Below are 18,086 nucleotides of genomic sequence, written 5' to 3' on the forward strand. Positions count from 1 at the left end.
AGAGTCCCGTCACATACAGTAGCTTCTGGTCTGGATTGCAATGCCTGCGTTGTACCTATCAGCCAGCCCACCGGGCGGACGGGCTATTAGTTTGCCATTCTGACTCTGTCATGGATACCTGCATTAGTGCGAGGATAGACAGACGCATGACGACGGTATAGTCCACACCCACTGCAATCCGAGAAGACGCAAGTACTTTTGGCAGGTGGGCTCACCGCGGCCCTGATCGGTCGACGCAAGTTCGGGTTGATCTAATTTCTTGGAGACGACCTACGCGTGTCGTGGATTTTCTGCGTGGAGAGCTCGGTATCCCGATGGCTCCGTGTGAAAATGGGGACAAGCACCTCGTGGTGGTTCCAGTGAGTGTGATTGTGGCCTTCCAGGATTCCGAGAATGTCTGGATTTTGCAAGGCTGCTGACGTGCAGCCCTGTCGACTTGCAGGCTTCCATCCTCCATCCTCTGAATGAAGTGTGTGATGCATCATCGATCGGGACTGGATCGGAGTGACCTGTCAATGCCATGCGATTTGGAATATATTAACATTGTCTATGTATAGAGAGATGATAGACAGGGTGTGCTGGTAGCCGCTGGAAGGAATGTGTCAGAAGGTTCTGAATACTCCGGAGGATCGATCGAACATTCGAAGAGATGGAAATGGCACACCTCAATGGACGGGCCAACGGCGCTGGCCAGTTGGCGCGAGAGATGGCCAAAAACCCAAGAAAAGGCCAAGGAGGACCTTGATAAGCGGGCGCTAAGATAAGTATAACGCACAGGCCAGCTGAAAATCCCATCTCGCCGATTTTTGGGCGACTTGGGCTCCAGCGTCAGTCCACTTACACCCGTACCCATTTCGCATCTACGAAAACATCTCGCGGTCGCATAGATATCCATAGCGCCCACCGTTAACATGGCAGACTCTGCAGCGCCTACGAAGCCCGTCCACACCATCGTCCTCGATGCCGGTCCCATCCTCAAGAATACCCCGCCGCTATCCACTCTGCTCACACAATGCGAAGAACTCCTCATCACCCCCTCCGTTGTCAGTGAAATCCGTGATCCCGCCGCACGCCAGCGCGTCGAAACTTTGTACCTGCCCTTTTTGAAGCAGCGCACACCGTCCCCGAAGAGCGTGGCCATCTTGAGCGAATTCGCCCGCAAGACAGGTGATCGGGCTGTGTTGAGTAGAACCGATCTGGAGGTTCTGGCACTTGCGTATGAGGTGGAGTGTGAGAGAAATGGTGGCGATTGGAGATTGCGCAGTGTGCCGGGGCAGAAGCAAGTAAATGGAAAGCCTCCGGTGAAGGAAGAGAAGGTTGAAGAGAAGGTTGAAGAGAAGGAGGAGCCTAAGGGTGAGGGTGAGGGTGAGGGTGAGGGTGAGGGTGAGGGCGAACCCGCCCAGACTGAAGAAACCAAGGTCGAAGGTGCTGAGGTGGATGCTGTTGTGGAAGACCTCAAGAGTGCAAGCTTGGAAGATAAAGAGCAAGAGACAGGTGCACAGGAGACTGAAGTGCAGGAAACTCCCGCCGAGGCCGAGACGGAGGAACCGACTTCGCAGGATGCCGATGCTGCTGAGGAGGAAGATGATGCCGACGACTCGGACGGTGGCTGGATCACGCCCTCCAACCTGAAGAAGCGGCAGGCCCGCGACGAGGCTGGCTCAACGACTGCGGCGCCGGAGCCCAAGGTGATGCAGGTTGCGACCATGACTACGGATTTTGCTGTATGTTTTACACCACTGGTACATGTCTGCCCATACTGACCCATCCAGTGCCAAAACGTGTTGCTACAGATGAACTTGAACCTGCTCTCGACCTCCACTCTGCAGAGAATCCGTCACCTCAAATCTTTCATCAAGCGCTGCCATGCTTGTTTCCTCACCACCAAGGACATGAACAAGCAATTCTGTCCCCGCTGCGGCAAGGACACGCTCACTCGTGTCTCCTGCACGACGCACGCCAACGGGCAGTTCACTATGCATCTGAAGAAGAACATGCAGTGGAACAACCGCGGCAACGTTTTCAGTGTCCCGAAGCCCATCCACGGCAGCTCCAATGGCAAGTGGAAGGGAGGTGGCGGTAAGGGTGGCTGGGGAACGGAATTGATCCTCGCGGAGGACCAAAAGGAGTATGTCAGAGCCACTGCGGAGCAGAACCGGAGACAGCGGAAAGAACACGACCTCATGGACGAGGACTATCTGCCGGGCATTTTGACTGGAGAGCGGAGCAAGAACGGCCGGGTCAGGGTTGGAGCTGGCAGGAATGTCAACTCGAGAAAGCGGTAATGGCATGGCGTTCTCTCTTTGCATTAACCTGGGTTGGCGTCTGGCTTAAAAGTTCAAGGCTGTTCTTTGTCTATGGCTGTGATGGATTATGATGATGGTCGAGATCAACGATTATAGAGCATGTCGCATATGATTTGCGAGGCAACGAATATAGAACAATTTCCTCGAAGGTATATTTTGACCACACTAAGATACTGGCCATGGGCACCACACAGAAACCAAACAAAAGTTTCTCATCGTCCAATACCATTGATAACACCATTCGCCATAAATGATTCAAAGCACCTTTTGTATCTCGATCATGTCATTCCGTCAACCAGCTCACAGCTGAGCAGCCTCCTTGTCTGTAGTCACCAGTCAGTCGTGTCTCCACTTTCAAGGCGTACTTTCCAAGTCGTGCTCGGGTTCCATACCAGGTTGCTGGGTCAGAAGAAGACCGTATCTCTTCTTGAGGGTGACACGGTGACTATTCATACACCGTTAGCCTCAGGCTGTGTGCGGATTCCCTAGGCGGATGAACCTACCGAGAGTACTTGTCATCGGGGGAGAAACGGGCGGGGTGAGCACTCTTGGTGACCCGGCCATCCTCAGTGACCTTCTTGAGGGTGTAAACCCGCTTGCCATCGGGGCCCAGAGAGTCTTTGTGGGATGGTTAGTTTTGACCGATCAAGGGGGCACGACTGCGGAGAAACATACACATAAGATGCATCCTAGAAGAATTTCAGTCAGAACAGGTGGTCGTAGTTCAACAGACAGCAGGCGCACTCACTTGATTAAAAGGGGGGTTCTGTTCGAAGAAAGATCAGTAAATCACAAAGGAGCTGGGTGCAAAGGAATCGTCTCTCGATGCTAATCGCTGTCGGCGATACGCAGGAAATTTTTGGCGGACCGCGGGGGCACGGGCCAGCGCCGGGCCTGCTTAGTCATGGCACGTCCCCATTTAAGGCGGCCCAAGCGAGCTCCCCCAAGCTTTTTTCTTTCTTCCGCAACCAACCCATCGTGAATCCAGGATGAGGGAATGTTCAGGATGCTGATGATGATGCGCATCCATTCCCGCATTGCAGAATGACTTTGGGGCCCCCTCGCTAATTGATATCTGTATTTAAATTCACGCAACACCTGGGACAGCTGTCTCGTGTAATGGCTTGACCAACCCCAGATCGCACAGGATTTCGGGTAAGCTTCAGCCGGCAGCTTCGTCGGTCTTGCTGGGAGCGTGTTTGCGGCCATTGTGTTCTCCGGTGATGATGACAAAACCTAAGCTTAGGCAGTGGCAACCTTGATTTCTCGCTGTTGTCAATGAGGCTTTGTATTGACTACAACGGTATCTGAGGAGAACAACAATGGCACAAATAGCTTCTATCGGGGTTGGCGATGGCTGCCTTCCAGCTAGTAACTGAAGAGTTTCTTGCTGACTCTTCCCTGTAGTTAGAGATATCGAAAGAATTGAATTGAGCTTCTAATATACTCTGTTAAATATGGCTTCATCCAATCCCATTCCTAGTCCGGCTCCGGAGGCTGCTGCTCCTGGCAAACCCGAGTCATCTCAGAATCATGCCTCTCCGGCTCGTCGTCCGCGGCCTTCGAGGCCCAACTATCGCCTGATCCATCGCTTTCCTTTCCCGGTCGAAGTGCATCCTCTCCCTCCTCTCATTCCCCATAACCCGCTCTCGCTCGTCAGCGTGCTGCTTTCCTACCTGACGTACTTTATCTCCCCCCCGCATCAGGAAGTCTACTCTGCCTACTTTGACTCGGCCACCTCCTCGATTCATGTCACGGATCCCAAGGCTATAAAAGCCCTCTGGGAGATGGGCTTCTTCGGCAAGGGAACCCTCAGTCGAAGTGAGCCGAGTTGGTTGGAGCGTGAGAAAAAGAGGCGAGGACTACTTGGGGGTATGACTAGCGAGGAGGTCACACGACAGCGACGGACGGAACGCCGCGAGTTGAAACTGGAGCGGGCGAGGATGGAAAAGCTTGCCATCGAGGAGCGACTCAAGGCCGAAGCGGCTGCCAGGGAAGGCGGCGTGATGCCCACCGAGCAGTCCCCCCTCTCACCAACCCCGAATGGTGTCACGGAAGGCACAACACCCGTTACGGAGAAGTTCTCCCTGCGGAAAGCTAGGGAAGCCAGGCTCCTTGAGTCACAGCGCGCAGTGTCACAAGACGGCAGTGCACACCCCCTTAACTCCCCCGGGAAACGGACACCTAGTGGCAGCAAGACCGTGCGGTTCTCTCCAGTAGTTCAGGCCAAGGAGTTCGTGTCTGATTCGGCTATCTTGAGCTTGCCAGAAACGTCTGTGGATGGACGGGAGGCCAACGAGGAACCTGTATTGAACAATGAAGAGCACCTTCAATTATCCACCGAGGAGGCCTTCTTTCTTGTATACGGGCTTGGCGTCCTGCGGGTTCTAGATGATACGCGAACAGATGCCATTCCTACCTCTTCCCTACTGCCGTTGTTCTGTCGAAACTCGTACTTCCCCCCTCGGGATCCGTCGGCAGATCTAACGCCGGACGATCCGTTCATGATATCCTATGTTGTGTACCACCATTTCCGGTCCTTGGGGTGGGTTGTGCGCTCCGGCGTGAAGTTCGGTGTGGATTATATTCTCTACAACCGTGGACCCGTCTTCTCGCATGCGGAGTTTGCTGTTGTGGTCGTCCCATCCTATGGTCATTCCTACTGGTCTGAAACGGCAGAACGCAGGGCGCATTGTGAGGAGAAGATGGCACGCAGTTGGTGGTGGCTGCATTGTGTCAACCGGGTCCAGGCACAGGTGAAAAAGAGCTTGGTGGTTTGCTATGTGGAAGTGCCACCGCCAACCTCCTACGAGCTGGACACTCCCTGCGAGGAGGATATCGGAGCTATGCTGGGTCGGTACCAAGTTCGGGAGATGGTGATTCGCAGATGGGTCCCTAATCGGACTCGGGACTAGACGACGCATTCTTTGGCTTTCTGTACTATACGCAGTGTATTCCCTGGCGTTGGGTTTTCGGCAAGACACAATGCACTTCGCTCATTGTAACCATGTAACATTACTCTCGCGAAATCCCGTGGTGGGATTGTTGGCCGTGACCTCCCGATCTGAAATGCAACACTACTCTCTGCCCTCGTGCTATATAGTAGGCCTGTCTTCCTCCGTGAATGGTTTGTAGATCGACTCGTCCGAGCTAGTCCAGGAACGGTCATATTGGCTATCACGTGAGCAACGCGTTTCGCGTTTTGTGGTTCCGCAACGAAGGGCAGCAGCAGTTGGCATCGATTGATCTGCCAGTTCACTTTGGGACTCTCTGGGTTCGACGTGCCAGGCAGCTCGGAAATGAGCCATACCTGTGCTGTGTAACGCAGTCCACTGACTGACAGGGATCATGGAGACCCAGGACAGCATCGATATTGCAAAGTTGCAACGCGTCGCGTTGGGCTTAGTGAGTGACAGCCTTGCCGGTGGCGGAGTCCCTGATCTCCATCGCTAACTTTATTTGTCTTCACCTGTCAGGAATCTGCACCTTCACAGTTCGACCGAAATGGTCTGGGAACTGTTGGAAAACCCGACCGTGCCCCAGAAGCCAGGCCAAAGTCACCGTTGCCGTCTGCTACCCAGGAAAACACTCGAAAGTCCCCGTCACAGCCATCTCCTTCACCTAGACCACACAATGCCACGAGTGCGATGAACACAAACTTATCCGAAACAAAATCTACAACCCCTTTGACTGCACCAGCCCCGCCTGCGGAGAAAATGGCCTCGGATACCGTCCCTTCGGACACGCAGGTCGTCTCCCAGTCCGTTTACGACGAAATAATCAGGAAGAACCAGCAGGCTGCCGACAATGCCCAGGAGAGCAATTTGGGGGATCAGGCTACTCTCATGACCCTTCACGAAGGCGATAGTGGCCATCTTGATTTGCTGTCTGGGTACGATCATATCCCCGAAGCTGTGAACGTTGAGGAACCTGAGGATCAGAGTAGCAAGCTGGGAGAATCTTCGCCCATGCTGTATCAGTCAAATCCATTCCCCAAGTCCCAGCGATTTCTGGCAAAAACTCCTATAGCAGCAATGAAGCGTGTCCGTTCAGATGGCCTTACCACTGGATCTCCCTCTGGTTCACGGAATCCCCTTACGGCGGATGGACCAAGTAGTGGGATTATGGCGCTGAGCCAGGTATTTAGGTCTACTCAGGCACCATCGTCGCCCCTGGTGAACGGCCCACAATCTGACCCTATGTCTGACCGTCCTTCCCCCAATATCCCTATACAACGTCATCCGCTTGCTACAACGCTCTCCTCGCCATACAACAACCTAGCCGCAACTTTTCCACGTGACTCGGACGCGCAGCGATTGAACTACATCAGCATGGAGGAATCGCAAGCCAACCGGGAAAGGATTTTGCACGAAAGGATGACACGTTCTGCGGATCATGTCTACTCCGATCAAAGTGATGGAGAATTTGATAAGGAATCTAGCTTCGTTGAGCGTATGAGGCGTCGGAAGATGGTGAATGACGAGGCTGATGCGCAGCTTGTTGGACTTACAGCACCTGCGAGACCGCGTAACCGGCAGGAAAGACAGGCTAAGGCGCCAGAACCCTTGTCTGAGGCGGCGACAGGGCCACATTGGACCGATGGATCTAATGAGCAAGTCGAGTCTGGATCTGAGCCTCCGCATGCAGCTCTTAGCGAGGAAGAGACGGAACGAGAGCAAGAGGATTTAGATCAGCCTACTCCCCGAGCTCGGCCCTCTGCCTCGACCGAGGAAGATAAAGAGAACTACGAAGAACCCCCCACAACAACTGCTGCTGCTGCCAGTGCACATGACCGTCTATCCCAAGCTCTTGCTTTGCATGAGAGTCCATGTCCTGGCGAGGTGGTAAGAGGGCGAAGAGAGTCGCTTCCGCATGCTTGCAGTACTGTACAGGACGAGCGTCTGCATGGGCATTCGTCACAAATATCGGTTGTAAAAGACTCTCAGCGCTCCCCTGGTCGGAAAGACCCTAGCAATGAAGCAGAGCAGTGGAGGGCACGCCATTCTGGCTCACAGGGACAGGTGGAGCCTTTGTCTGATGCAGAAACAATCACTTCATCCTCCGCCAAACAAGTCCGTATATGTTCCTCTCCTCCTTCGGGATCCCAACGCAGCAAACGGTCGCTCAAGCTTGATACTCAAGCCACAAGCCGACCCGGATCCGATTCGGACAATCCATCGCGCTCTCCAACTCCGCGACTCCCCTCGGCTCATGCTGTCCAAAGGCCCACCAGCACCGGCGACAAACCTATGTTTGATCACCCAGAGAAGTCATCGTCTATGCCCTCACGTGTCGCCGAAACTCCCGTTGCTCCGAGAACCTTTGCTGAAGTCATCCCAAACACGAGCATCCCGGAAACCAGTCCCACCGGTCCTGGTCAACAAGGATGGCCGATTGGCGATAGCACCAATGATGCGGCCTATCAAGAGGATGACGATTTACCACCTGTCTATATGGACCCGCATGAACGAGGGCGGCGTTCGCAGCCGATGGTTTCAGATAGTTCATCGCCGATTAAACCCTCATTCCACAATTCGAAGATTCTGTCCAGCCCGAGTGGCAGACAGCGCAGAGCGTTAACAGAAATCGCCGCGGATGCATCACCTCAGATGGGAACCGGTCACTTCAATCTTGACATTAGTATTCTGTCCGCCGATGATCGCGAGTTTCGGTCTGCGGTTGCAATGTCTCCTGTTCCACCAAGAAAGAAGCGCCGCGGCAATGATGGTCAAAGTGTTTACGCTTCTGACCCTGTACTTCCAGTCACGCCTCGCGCAACCACTGTTGCGCCTCGTGATGCGGATATGACAACTATACCTGAGATGGAGCCGGCCGAGTTGACCAAACCCGTGTCCACTTTCCAGAGACGGTCAAGGCCTCCTAGAAGAGCAGAAAGCGTGTGGGACATGGATGACACCCCTCACTATCATGGTTCGCGCAAAGGAAGATCTAGGCTTTTGGCTCGCCCCCGCCCAGTGGGACGACTGTCGGCTGAAGCTGAACGCGAACCGAGCCCAGAACAGCCTGTTCACGAGGACCCACCGGCCAGTTCTGTTCCTGAAGAGCCGCCCAGCGATCTTGTACCAGACTCGACAGAGGCAGTTGACAATGAGCCAGTTTCGGAGAATCTGCCTCCAGTCCAGCTTCCCCAGCCTTCAGTCAGTAATGATGTCCCTATAGCCGTCAATCAAGTCCTAGCCCCGTGGAATGGACCAAAACGGGCTTATTACCCTGCCACGTGCTTTGGCAAGCCCTTTGGAAAATCGCAGTCGCGGTATCTGGTCAAATTTGAAGACAGCGCCCCTGTTGAGATTCCCATTGGCACGGTGAAACGACTCGAGTTACGGGTCGGTGATGGTGTGAAGGTGAACATGGAAAACGTCCCCAAGGTGACTCATATTGTTTCAGGGTTCGCCAACAAGCTTGATTTGAGCGACATCGAACAGGGAGCAGCCAATGGATTGATTCCAATGACCGATGTGTATGGGTATTCCGCCGTGATCCTGACCCCGAAACAGCGCAAGAGCCTTCCAGGTGCCGGGCTTGCAGTTACCGAGAACCGAATTACCGTTCCGATCTCGCGGATATACTTGGACACGATTCTCTGGAATCAGTTGAAAGACCGGGCATTCAGCTACGATTCCGAGCCTGTTGCCGAGAGTGGACTGCAGACGCCTGACAGACATTCCACGCCGATATCCCCTGGCGCTCGACTCTCGCGCAGTATCCGCTTTTCCACCGGCCTGTTTGCGGGCATGGTATTCGCCGTGTCATATGGAGAGAACAACGATGCCAAGTCGCATGTCACAAAACTGATTCTGGAGAACGACGGCCGGGTTCTAGACGGCGGCTTCAATGAATTGTTCGAGCTGCCTCCTACTGCACCATCGACTACACCCACCAAATCCCGCGCCAGCTCTGAAAGTGGCCAGCTTCGGCTCACGGGCGGCGCCGCAGACGTGGGATTTGCCTGTTTAATTGCCGACAAGCACTCGCGTCGGTCAAAGTACATGCAAGCCCTGGCGCTCAATATCCCCTGCCTTTCCGACCGCTGGATCGAGGACTGCGTTGCCAGAAGACAGATTCTCGACTGGGAGATGTACTTGCTGCCCGCCGGGGAGTCAACCTACCTCAACGGAGCGACCAAGTCTCGGATCCTAGCCCCGTACCCGGCCACGGAGGCTCGACTGTCGGAGACTATTGCTGGACGCCCGAATCTCCTCCAGGGACAGTCCATGCTTCTAGTCACAGGACGCAGCGGGAGAGCCGACGAGGAGAGACGGAAAGCCTATCTGTTCCTGACGTATGCCTTGGGGGCTTCACGGATTGAACGGGTGCCTGATCTCAAGACGGCGCGTGCGATGCTGAGCACGGGAGAAGGCAACTGGGACTGGATTTATGTTGACGATGATGATCGAGCATTGGTGAAAGCCATGTCACTGAACTCGAGAAAACGGAAGCGATCACGATTGACGGAGTCGATTAGCAGCGATGAATTGGGAATGGACAATGTCAAGACTGTGGGCAATGAGTTTGTGTGTCAAAGTTTGATATTGGGACGATTGTTTCCGGGAGATCTATGATAATGATAGGTTGGATGTGTTTGATTCGGACTAGTAATATACCCTACCTTTGACTACAATTGGACTGCAATTTGACTACAAGTTTACTGCTGGCACAACCATCACCGAAAAGTAATTGCACATCAAACATGTTATAATACATACATCCATCCAGACAAAGAACCCGAACCCAAACAATATAACACATCCCATCCCCAACCGAATCAATCAATCAAATCTATTTCTTCGCCTTCTTAGCCCCCTTCTTCTTATTCTTCAAACTCTTCATCTGCGCCATTCTCTCCGACTTGGCCGTCCTCTTCCTCCACGCCAACCACCGATTCTTCCTCCTATACACCTTGGCCGTAATGCCCGCTTTCTCCGCCGCGCGACCAATCACCCAATTCGCCTCACGGTACATATACCCAGGTCTCAACTGAACTCCACCATCAGTCTGCATCTCCTCCTTCGCAACACTCCCCACAACCACACCTCCATCCTCCACCTTCTTCCCAACACCAACCTCCGCCACCAAATCCCCCTCCTCCTTCTTCTGCACTCCCTCCCCCTCAACCTCAAATTTCACATTCACCCTCCCCAATCTCCTCCTACTCGGCGCATTCCTCGGCACCGGCAACTTCCCATCCTTCTCAAACACCACCCCAATATACTTCCTCTCCGAATGCCGTTCCGGATCCAGGTAGTACCGCACATACCCAGCCTCCGCTGCATAGATGGTATGATCTCTCCCCATGGCGCAGTTCTCCCCAGGGAACCATTTCGTGCCTCGTTGCCGGAAAATAATGCATCCGGGCACGACGTATTCTCCGGAGGTGCGTTTCGCGCCGAGACGTTTTCCGGCGGGGTCGCGCGAGTGGCGGTTTGCGGTTCCTTGGGTGGCGTGGGAGGCTTGTCTTATTTGTTGTTGGAGGGGAGTGGGTGTGGAGAGGGTGGTGCGGAGGAGAGTTGTGTTGAGGTTGAGGGCGGTTCTGGGTGTTGTGGTGCGTAGGATGCTGGGGATGGAACGTTCCAGGGCCCGGAGGGGCGCTAGGAGACGCGGTTGGATCATTGTTTTCGCTCCTCGTCTCGTCCCCGAGGTAATTTGGTTGAGATGTGGTGGTGAGAGTGTAGTGTAGTGTAGGTAGGAGAGGGAGGTGTTTTTTCGTGGCTCCGGAGATGGAGATCGGGGCTTGGCGGTGAGGGTCACGTGGGTTGCGGGTGCGGAGCTGGCCAGATGGCCGGTAATCTATACTCCAACTATCATCTTTCTATCTTTTCAATTTACAGTCTGGTATCAACTCCAGGCTAGGTACACAACACAATGTTCTACCCCCGCCTGTTAGGAGCATTTCTCCTCCTCCTCTCCGCTTCTCTCGCCCACGCCCAATTCCAATTCTTCGAACACATGTTCGGAGGTGCTGGCGGCGGCGGCAGCGGAGGTGGCGGCGGCCAACGTCATGGTCATGGTCACCAAGGAGGACAGAATGTACCGAGTGATAGTTCGCGGTATCAGGGACAGTGGGATTCTGGTATTTTCCTTTCCCTTTTCCCTTCCCTTCCCCTTCCCTATCTCTATATATATACTCCACTGAATCTGAAAACACGCTAATATATGGTTGTCAATAGCAATCTGCGATAAATACCTCTGTCCTGGGACGCTTGCATGCGTACATTTCCCGCATCATTGTCCGTGTCCGCACCCTGGGGTAGAAGAGAAGGTGGAACTTGGGGAGGGAAGTGCGGTTTGTGTTTCTAGGGGAGGGTTTAAGGAGGGGGAGGCGGCGAGGAAGATTGAGTTGGCGAGGAAGGGGGTTTTGTGAGGTTGCTTAGATTGGTTGGGTTTGGTGGTGAATGGTGGTGATTGGCTTGGGTGGTGGATTTATTAATATGGATGGATGGATTGATGGATGGGCTGTGAGATATCTATGGGTAGAGGGTCCGGGGGATGGATTGCTACGCTGGATTTGTGGCCTGGGTGCATGTGGTATAGTGCATTTCTATGGCGGTGCTGGTTTGAGTTGAGCTTCTAGTGTGTGGATACCGTGGTTATCTTGGGCCAGCACAGTTGATAAGGTACCAGTCGATACCTGATTCATTCTATTATCTGCATTGGTATCTTATTGTTAGGTATCTGTCACTTCGCCAATCATCATTCATCTCGAGTTCCGTTGCAGGTCTGTTGAGACCAGCTCTGAGGTCTGTCCTGCTTGTGGCAGTGAGTGGATGAATTCAGTGCTATCCAGACTTCAACCAGGTTTGGAGCAGTAGAGTCGCAGTTTACTACTAGGACGATAAAAGGGGCAGCTTCTGCATTGGAGTCATTCGAGCGAGCTGGTTGTAGATCATGATATCACCCCCGGAATTGCAGCAGTGTCTAGCCCTAGTTCCGGACCAGCTAGTGTAATTGGCAAATTGGAACGGTCTCACAGCAATGTTAACTGATTAAGATGGTACCTCCAACTTCCGGTCGATGAATTGGGACTGGTTAGCCGGTGTTTGATGTTGATGAGGTCAAAACATATGTCTTGAAAACAGGGCAAGTCTAACAGATGGCTCCAACTGGCAAAGCCCAGTGTATAGAGCCCTGCCCGTTGTTTGAGGATCCACTTCAATGAGATTGGACTGATCGTAAAACCCAAGTTGGGGCAGTCTCAGTAATCTGCTCCCCAGATAATCGGTGCGGTGCTGACGGAACCCGGAATTCCGGGAGCTGTAGAAATGAACTGCAACTATAAATTCTTGCCGGGTATTCTATATTCCATCTTCATTCACCAAACGAAAAACAATGCCCTCTTTCATCATATACGGTGCAACTGGATACACTGGCCGGATGGCCAGCGAACAGGCCATTCGCATCGGGCTAGACTTTGCAATTGCCGGGAGAACAGAGCAAAAGCTCAAGAAGTTGGCATCTCAACTCCAAGTCCCTTACCATATCTTCGACGTCAACCAGTCCACCGTCATCGACCAGACGCTGAAAAATGCCTATGTCCTCCTCAACTGCGCTGGTCCTTACAGACACACTGCCAGACCCCTCATGGAGGCATGCATCCGGACCGGAACACACTATCTCGACATCTCGGCCGAAATAACAAGCTATCAACAAGCACAAGAACTAGACGAAACAGCCAAGGAGGCTGGTATCATGCTTCTACCCGGATGTGGAGGAAGTGTCGCCATGCTGGACTGCCTCGCTAGTCATGCTCTGGATCGAGTTCGCAACCCTAAACGAATCGATATTGCTCTGCACGTGGCTGGATCCATGTCTCGGGGCTCGGCCATGAGTGCAACAGGGACTGTTGCGGAAACCCTTCATTTATTGGATGGAAACCTGGTGGAGTACGACATCAGCAACACGGCCGAATTTGACTTTGATGATGGAAACGGGCCTGTGGCGGCATTTCCGGTGACTCTGCCTGATCTGTTGACGATTTCGAGGTCTTCCAATGTTGACAACATCCGAACCTTTGCTCATGCCTCCGGGGGCAGCTTTCCCACTGGAGACCTTGAGATGCTTCCCGACGGCCCGACAGCTGTTGAGAGGGACGCGGCGCCGTATCATGCAGCTGTTATGGTGACTTCGGAGGACGGGCATGTCACGCGGGCAGTCTTGCATACCGTCAACGGATACACCTTCACGAGTTTGGCGTCAGTGGAGGCTGCAAAACGGGTTCTGGACAATCAGACGAAACCCGGGTTTCAGACCCCTGCACTGATCTTTGGAAAGGATTTTCTCCGGGCGATACCGAGGACTGAAATTAAGATCACGATCCCTGAAGACGAGAAGCTTTGATATTCCGTATCGGAACCGATTATAGAAATATTTCTGAGAGAACTGGGTTTCGGCGAAGTAGTTGGCATCTCCGAGTTGATGAAATAATAGCCAACCTATAACCGATCTTTAAAAGTTACAAGACTCATATACTCTTGGTATTGCGTGTAGCTAGCAGACATGTCAGAAATCAAATCATCTAGCATTTGTACATGTATTTTAATAGAGAAAAGTCATATTAAAGTTGGGAAGACTACAGTGGGTATTTTAATAAACTAACCGTAAGAATCGATCTGAGTCCCAGTTCAAAGTTCTATGACTGATTATGAGGTTGAAGCATCTTAAGCCCCGGTGGCTCATAGTCCGTAGCATTGACTGTCATGGGTTAGTTGGACCACTGGCGTCTCCAACAACGGGACTTTGGAATATAAACTTACGGATTGAAACCATGAGAAATCCAAACTCATCCGCCTCCCCCAGCCACTTCTCTGCTCTGGTATTCAAGGTAGGCCCAGGTGGAATATGCCCAAACTCCGCTTGGAGGTAAATCTGACCACTCCACCTTGCCAGCCAATGAATGTACCTGGTATTCCATTCTTGTTCGCTACGTGCTTCCCAAAGAACCTTTGGCGCAGGCGCAGGCATGAATCCTAAGTCTCTACAGTCAAAACACGGCACCTTGTGCAAAACCGAATATGCCCAGTGGAGGAGATACAAGGCGAGGACTGCACGTCGCTTGGAGGTAACATGCACCCAAGCGTCCCAGCAAGGCCTTGTCTGTGCTCGTTCCTCGGTGAGAAAAAGACCGCCCCGGACGACATGCGTGACAAGAGCTTCGACTTTTCGAAAAACCATCTCCTCATTGTCGGGGGCGGTTTGCGAGGCTGTTGAAGGGGAAAGCAGGATAATCGTATAGATCACTGCCGCCTGCATCACGGCCAGAAGTGTCATTTCATCCAGATCTTCGGACTTCTTGCTTCACATTCAGTCAAGTTATGGGGCTACGTGATGGTCAACTTACCTGGTGTACAATCAGATCCAGCTCCTTGAGTATTGTTTCGCGCACGATTCCCTCAGCGCCTTCCCGTTGCCCATGCCACATCTTGGCCAAAGTAATACAAGTCGCTAGGGGCCGTGGCAGTTTCGCCTGTGGATCAAAATGCGTAGAATGAAATATAGGAGGCATTTGGAATTCGTCAGCCAACATCTGTGGCCAAGTGCGGAGGACTCGGAAGATAAGCTCCATGCTGTGATTTGCCAAGGCAACTTCATTTGGGTTCGAGTTAGGCTGATGTTGTTGAGACAAGACTGGTGGCGTCACTGCAGGAGAAGCGCAGCCGATATTCTCAGGAAAGGAGAGCAGCTCTAAACTTTCCATCTGCTCCGGAGACCGCAGAGCAAGTTCGGAAGACTGCAACGAAGTCCAGCAACCCAGGTCCGAGAAAAACGGCTCGAATAACGACGGGTCAAAACTTGACGCCAGCGCCTGTGGCTGAAAAGTTGGCGAGGGATCCAGACCTGATGGATTCGGAGTGGGTGGTACGCTGGGGGCGGCACTCGCGATTCCGGGCGACTCGGGCTCCGGACCAGCATACATGCAAGCAATGTGGCGCATCGAACATCTCGAACAACTAGGTCGTTTCAGATTGCACTTTGCTTTGTCTGCAACGCATTGGTTACACGACTTGCGCCGCTGTGGTTGTTTTTTATTGCAATTGTTCTTCAAATGGCGGATGAGCGATGATCCTGCATGGATCAGCTGAGAAACCATCAGACATATCCAGCGACTTACGGTGATTAAACTGGAATCCGCAGAATGGACACGCTGCCTTGTCATTTGTAGATTGGACCTCCATGCTGCAGCAGAGTTCTATCACTGTTGCGGGGTTGGTTATGCTGAGAGAGTATGGAAGAGAGATGAAAGGTGATCGACGGAGTTGGTAGCGCGGAGTTCCGGGTTGCTTATCCTTATCGAGGTATAACTATACCCTCGTCACCCCCGCAGTATGTGACCACAATCACCATCGCGACTATCTTCAAAATGACCATTAACCACGTCTTTTTCTGGGCTTCGGCCACCAGATTCGAATCCCTCCGGGCTTTCTACCGTGCTATCCTCCAGCCAATTGGCTATACGGAGATGATCTGCGCCCACGGCAACAGTCTCATCGGATACGGTAGCGATTATCCCTACTTTTGGCTGCAAAAGTTGCCCGAGAATGAGACTGTCCTTCGTTCAACCCATGTCGCGTTTGATGCTCCAAGTAAATAACCTGTCTTCCGGTGTATCAGAGACAAGGCAGTAGCTGACAATGGCGGGATAGGTCAGGAAGCAGTGGATCAGTTCTATCAGGCTGCACTGTAAGTGCCCTTCTCTCTTTTCTCTGTCTTTTTTGATGGTATCGGTTCTGAAGAGAAGTAGGCAGCTAGGAGCGCGTGATAATGGGCCCCCCGGAATCCGAAGAGAAATGAGTCGCCAGCCATACTATGCGGCCTTTGTTATGGATTTGGATGGAAATAATGTGGAGGCGGTGCATGTGCCAAAGTAGTTATGAACAGGTGTAGAAACTAGGCTGGGTTTAATGGAGTTCTTAATTAAATGTGTTTTCGATGGTGTTCTAAACGCTGGTTGGAGCTACGGGCTGTATGAGAAATCAGATAGTGATAATAGCCATCTTAGATGATGGGCCATGACTTTGATGGTGAAGAACATAACTAAGTTTGTTTACACTTTCAATCACATGGGTTAGTAGCAGGTGGTATGGCAGTCATTCTGGTAGATTGTTCAGACCTCCAGGGTGATATAATTTGCTTATATGCTAAAATACATTCCAACTACCACTACGCCTGCCTTGCGTGAAGCCGCAGGTACTGCGAGATGAGCTCCTTCATGGTCTCTTCAAACGAAACACATTGCCAGCCAAACACCTTTTCTGTTTCCTGAGCATCCAGTCTCCACGTGATTGCTTGCAAAGATCCCTCCATGGGGAGTACCTTGCGTGCGACTTCTTCTGGAAAGTACTTTCTGCAAATATTGCGAACATCTCTGTCCCAGACAACTCCATCTGGCGTGTCAGAAGAAAGGACGTATTCAGAGTTGGCTGGAACCAATTTGGTGTCCAATGCATCAACATGTGCTCTTGCCACGTCGGCAACATGCACAGGAGTCCCAACATAAGGGAACGACGAATTTAGCGACGGAGTCAGCGCAGCTGCAATGACACTTGATTTTGCACCTTGAAGAAGGTCACTAGTACCGGCAGCTGGATTGTAATCAAGGCGAGTGTCAGGGCCAATTACTACCGAAGGTAGCAAATTCACAAAATCGAATTGTGGCTGCGAGTTGCGTACAAAGTCCCTCACCGCAAGTCGGGCGAGGCCTTTCGAGGCCCAGTAGGCAGCCATTGCATTTTCATAAGGTCCATCGACGCTATTGTTGATATCACTTACTAGTGATGTTTAGCTTGCTATTTAGGTCGATAAACTCAGCGGGCCTTACCACTGTATAATCTCTCCGTGTCTGGGTTCATGTTCCATTCAAATGGTATCAGTGTTACACCTAGACATCTGTGAGTATCATATGTTAACAAGTACTGGTGAGAATACTGACATGAGGATGTCACCACAACGCGGCGAACAGATTGGACATGGGTTGCTGCTTCCAGAACTGCTGTGACCATGGAAACCGCAGGTTTGATTATTCCTTCGACAAAGTCGTCGGTCTGTTGAATTTGTGAGTGTTAGAAAGATAAGTCAGAGAAATGAGTTACCGAGAAGCCCAGAGGTGAAGCAAGGTGTATTATCGATGTTATTCCATCCAAATGTCCGATGAATGCATCCTTCTTCAGAAAATCCGGAATCACAACAATCTCCAGTTGTCCTTGGTCGAGGCTATTGGCAATGATTGGAGCTCTACTCAATTCGGCGATTGATGCTTCTTTGCGAACTACCGCTCGAACACTGTAGCCTCTCTGGAGGGCCAGAACAAGTGTCTGGAATCCGATATACCCAGTTGCTCCTGTAATCTGCACTTGTGCATCAGAAGTAGGTCTATACCATGGAATCGGATCATGTTCCTTACCAAAACACGCTCCTGACTGATATTGTTCGCCATGCTTGCTACCCTGAATTTCAAGTAAATAAGAAAAGATGCTGATTCATGTAAACAAGAGAAAATGCCAATAGATTAATTTCTGGGGGATCTGAGTTTAGAACAACCTTATCTATAGCCTCACGCTAGTATTGGAACCCGGAGTTCCGGGCTCCCGCCCCACTTGGCAGGGTAGTATACCGTATAGGTATCTGTACAATTATCTTGACAGCCTTGTATTGAAAGACTTAACCTTCGTCGGTGAGGCAGTTAGCAGAGGGTCCAGTGCTCTCAGCATTGGGAGCACTAGCAAAAGAGAAAAGGAGTCGATAGGCACCGCATGTGGTCACTGCGCA

The 18,086-nt window shown here is 52.1% G+C and overlaps 11 protein-coding genes across 11 annotated transcripts; 6 read left to right on the forward strand and 5 right to left on the reverse strand.

The window, feature by feature from the left end:
• Positions 1–911: 911 nt before the first annotated feature.
• BO94DRAFT_467002 (rRNA-binding endoribonuclease) lies at positions 912–2,285 on the forward strand (the record flags this gene model as incomplete). The annotated part of the gene is made up of 3 exons (XM_025608189.1): positions 912–1,328; positions 1,419–1,724; positions 1,773–2,285. The coding sequence occupies 3 exons, from the start codon at positions 912–914 to the stop codon at positions 2,283–2,285; spliced, it is 1,236 nt and encodes a 411-aa protein (XP_025466982.1).
• Positions 2,286–2,353: 68 nt separating this feature from the next.
• BO94DRAFT_517446 (uncharacterized protein) lies at positions 2,354–2,913 on the reverse strand (the record flags this gene model as incomplete). Its single annotated transcript, XM_025609995.1, has 3 exons — positions 2,810–2,913; positions 2,699–2,751; positions 2,354–2,629 (listed from the first exon to the last, which is right to left on the reverse strand). The coding sequence occupies exon 3, from the start codon at positions 2,545–2,547 to the stop codon at positions 2,356–2,358; it is 192 nt and encodes a 63-aa protein (XP_025466983.1). The 5' UTR covers positions 2,548–2,629; positions 2,699–2,751; positions 2,810–2,913.
• On the reverse strand, positions 2,354–2,994 carry BO94DRAFT_624587 (H/ACA ribonucleoprotein complex subunit NOP10; the record flags this gene model as incomplete). Its single annotated transcript, XM_025617229.1, has 4 exons — positions 2,354–2,629; positions 2,699–2,751; positions 2,810–2,924; positions 2,982–2,994. The coding sequence occupies 4 exons, from the start codon at positions 2,992–2,994 to the stop codon at positions 2,607–2,609; spliced, it is 204 nt and encodes a 67-aa protein (XP_025466984.1). The 3' UTR covers positions 2,354–2,606.
• Positions 2,995–3,329: 335 nt separating this feature from the next.
• Positions 3,330–5,386, forward strand: sen2 (tRNA splicing endonuclease subunit SEN2). The gene is made up of 2 exons (XM_025611810.1): positions 3,330–3,461; positions 3,714–5,386. The coding sequence occupies exon 2, from the start codon at positions 3,764–3,766 to the stop codon at positions 5,219–5,221; it is 1,458 nt and encodes a 485-aa protein (XP_025466985.1). The 5' UTR covers positions 3,330–3,461; positions 3,714–3,763; the 3' UTR covers positions 5,222–5,386.
• Positions 5,387–5,600: 214 nt separating this feature from the next.
• On the forward strand, positions 5,601–9,976 carry BO94DRAFT_535549 (chromatin-binding protein RAD9). Its single transcript, XM_025611811.1, has 2 exons — positions 5,601–5,711; positions 5,783–9,976. The coding sequence occupies exons 1-2, from the start codon at positions 5,655–5,657 to the stop codon at positions 9,887–9,889; spliced, it is 4,164 nt and encodes a 1,387-aa protein (XP_025466986.1). The 5' UTR covers positions 5,601–5,654; the 3' UTR covers positions 9,890–9,976.
• Positions 9,977–9,991: 15 nt separating this feature from the next.
• Positions 9,992–11,014, reverse strand: BO94DRAFT_535550 (mitochondrial 54S ribosomal protein bL27m). The gene has a single exon (XM_025611812.1). It carries the CDS (start codon positions 10,935–10,937, stop codon positions 10,107–10,109), a length of 831 nt encoding a protein of 276 aa, XP_025466987.1. The 5' UTR covers positions 10,938–11,014; the 3' UTR covers positions 9,992–10,106.
• Positions 11,015–11,136: 122 nt separating this feature from the next.
• On the forward strand, positions 11,137–12,170 carry lcl2. Its single transcript, XM_025617230.1, has 2 exons — positions 11,137–11,397; positions 11,495–12,170. Exons 1-2 carry the CDS (start codon positions 11,190–11,192, stop codon positions 11,686–11,688), a joined length of 402 nt encoding a protein of 133 aa, XP_025466988.1. The 5' UTR covers positions 11,137–11,189; the 3' UTR covers positions 11,689–12,170.
• Positions 12,171–12,212: 42 nt separating this feature from the next.
• On the forward strand, positions 12,213–13,970 carry BO94DRAFT_535551 (saccharopine dehydrogenase family protein). The gene is made up of 2 exons (XM_025611813.1): positions 12,213–13,811; positions 13,921–13,970. The coding sequence occupies exon 1, from the start codon at positions 12,654–12,656 to the stop codon at positions 13,659–13,661; it is 1,008 nt and encodes a 335-aa protein (XP_025466989.1). The 5' UTR covers positions 12,213–12,653; the 3' UTR covers positions 13,662–13,811; positions 13,921–13,970.
• Positions 13,753–15,568, reverse strand: BO94DRAFT_80856 (Zn(II)2Cys6 transcription factor domain-containing protein). Its single transcript, XM_025617684.1, has 5 exons — positions 15,433–15,568; positions 14,662–15,386; positions 14,078–14,612; positions 13,921–14,015; positions 13,753–13,811 (listed from the first exon to the last, which is right to left on the reverse strand). The coding sequence occupies exons 1-4, from the start codon at positions 15,494–15,496 to the stop codon at positions 13,954–13,956; spliced, it is 1,386 nt and encodes a 461-aa protein (XP_025466990.1). The 5' UTR covers positions 15,497–15,568; the 3' UTR covers positions 13,753–13,811; positions 13,921–13,953.
• A 99-nt stretch (positions 15,569–15,667) lies between these two features.
• Positions 15,668–16,213, forward strand: BO94DRAFT_535553 (VOC family protein). Its single transcript, XM_025611814.1, has 3 exons — positions 15,668–15,904; positions 15,965–16,001; positions 16,063–16,213. Exons 1-3 carry the CDS (start codon positions 15,682–15,684, stop codon positions 16,187–16,189), a joined length of 387 nt encoding a protein of 128 aa, XP_025466991.1. The 5' UTR covers positions 15,668–15,681; the 3' UTR covers positions 16,190–16,213.
• A 268-nt stretch (positions 16,214–16,481) lies between these two features.
• BO94DRAFT_624595 (NAD(P)-binding protein) lies at positions 16,482–17,815 on the reverse strand (the record flags this gene model as incomplete). Its single annotated transcript, XM_025617231.1, has 5 exons — positions 17,722–17,815; positions 17,411–17,665; positions 17,251–17,362; positions 17,140–17,199; positions 16,482–17,089 (listed from the first exon to the last, which is right to left on the reverse strand). Exons 1-5 carry the CDS (start codon positions 17,752–17,754, stop codon positions 16,482–16,484), a joined length of 1,068 nt encoding a protein of 355 aa, XP_025466992.1. The 5' UTR covers positions 17,755–17,815.
• Between the last annotated feature and the right edge of the window lie 271 nt (positions 17,816–18,086).

Source organism: Aspergillus sclerotioniger, assembly GCF_003184525.1.
Source record: "Aspergillus sclerotioniger CBS 115572 chromosome Unknown BO94scaffold_15, whole genome shotgun sequence".
NCBI classification, from domain to species: Eukaryota; Fungi; Ascomycota; class Eurotiomycetes; order Eurotiales; family Aspergillaceae; genus Aspergillus; species Aspergillus sclerotioniger.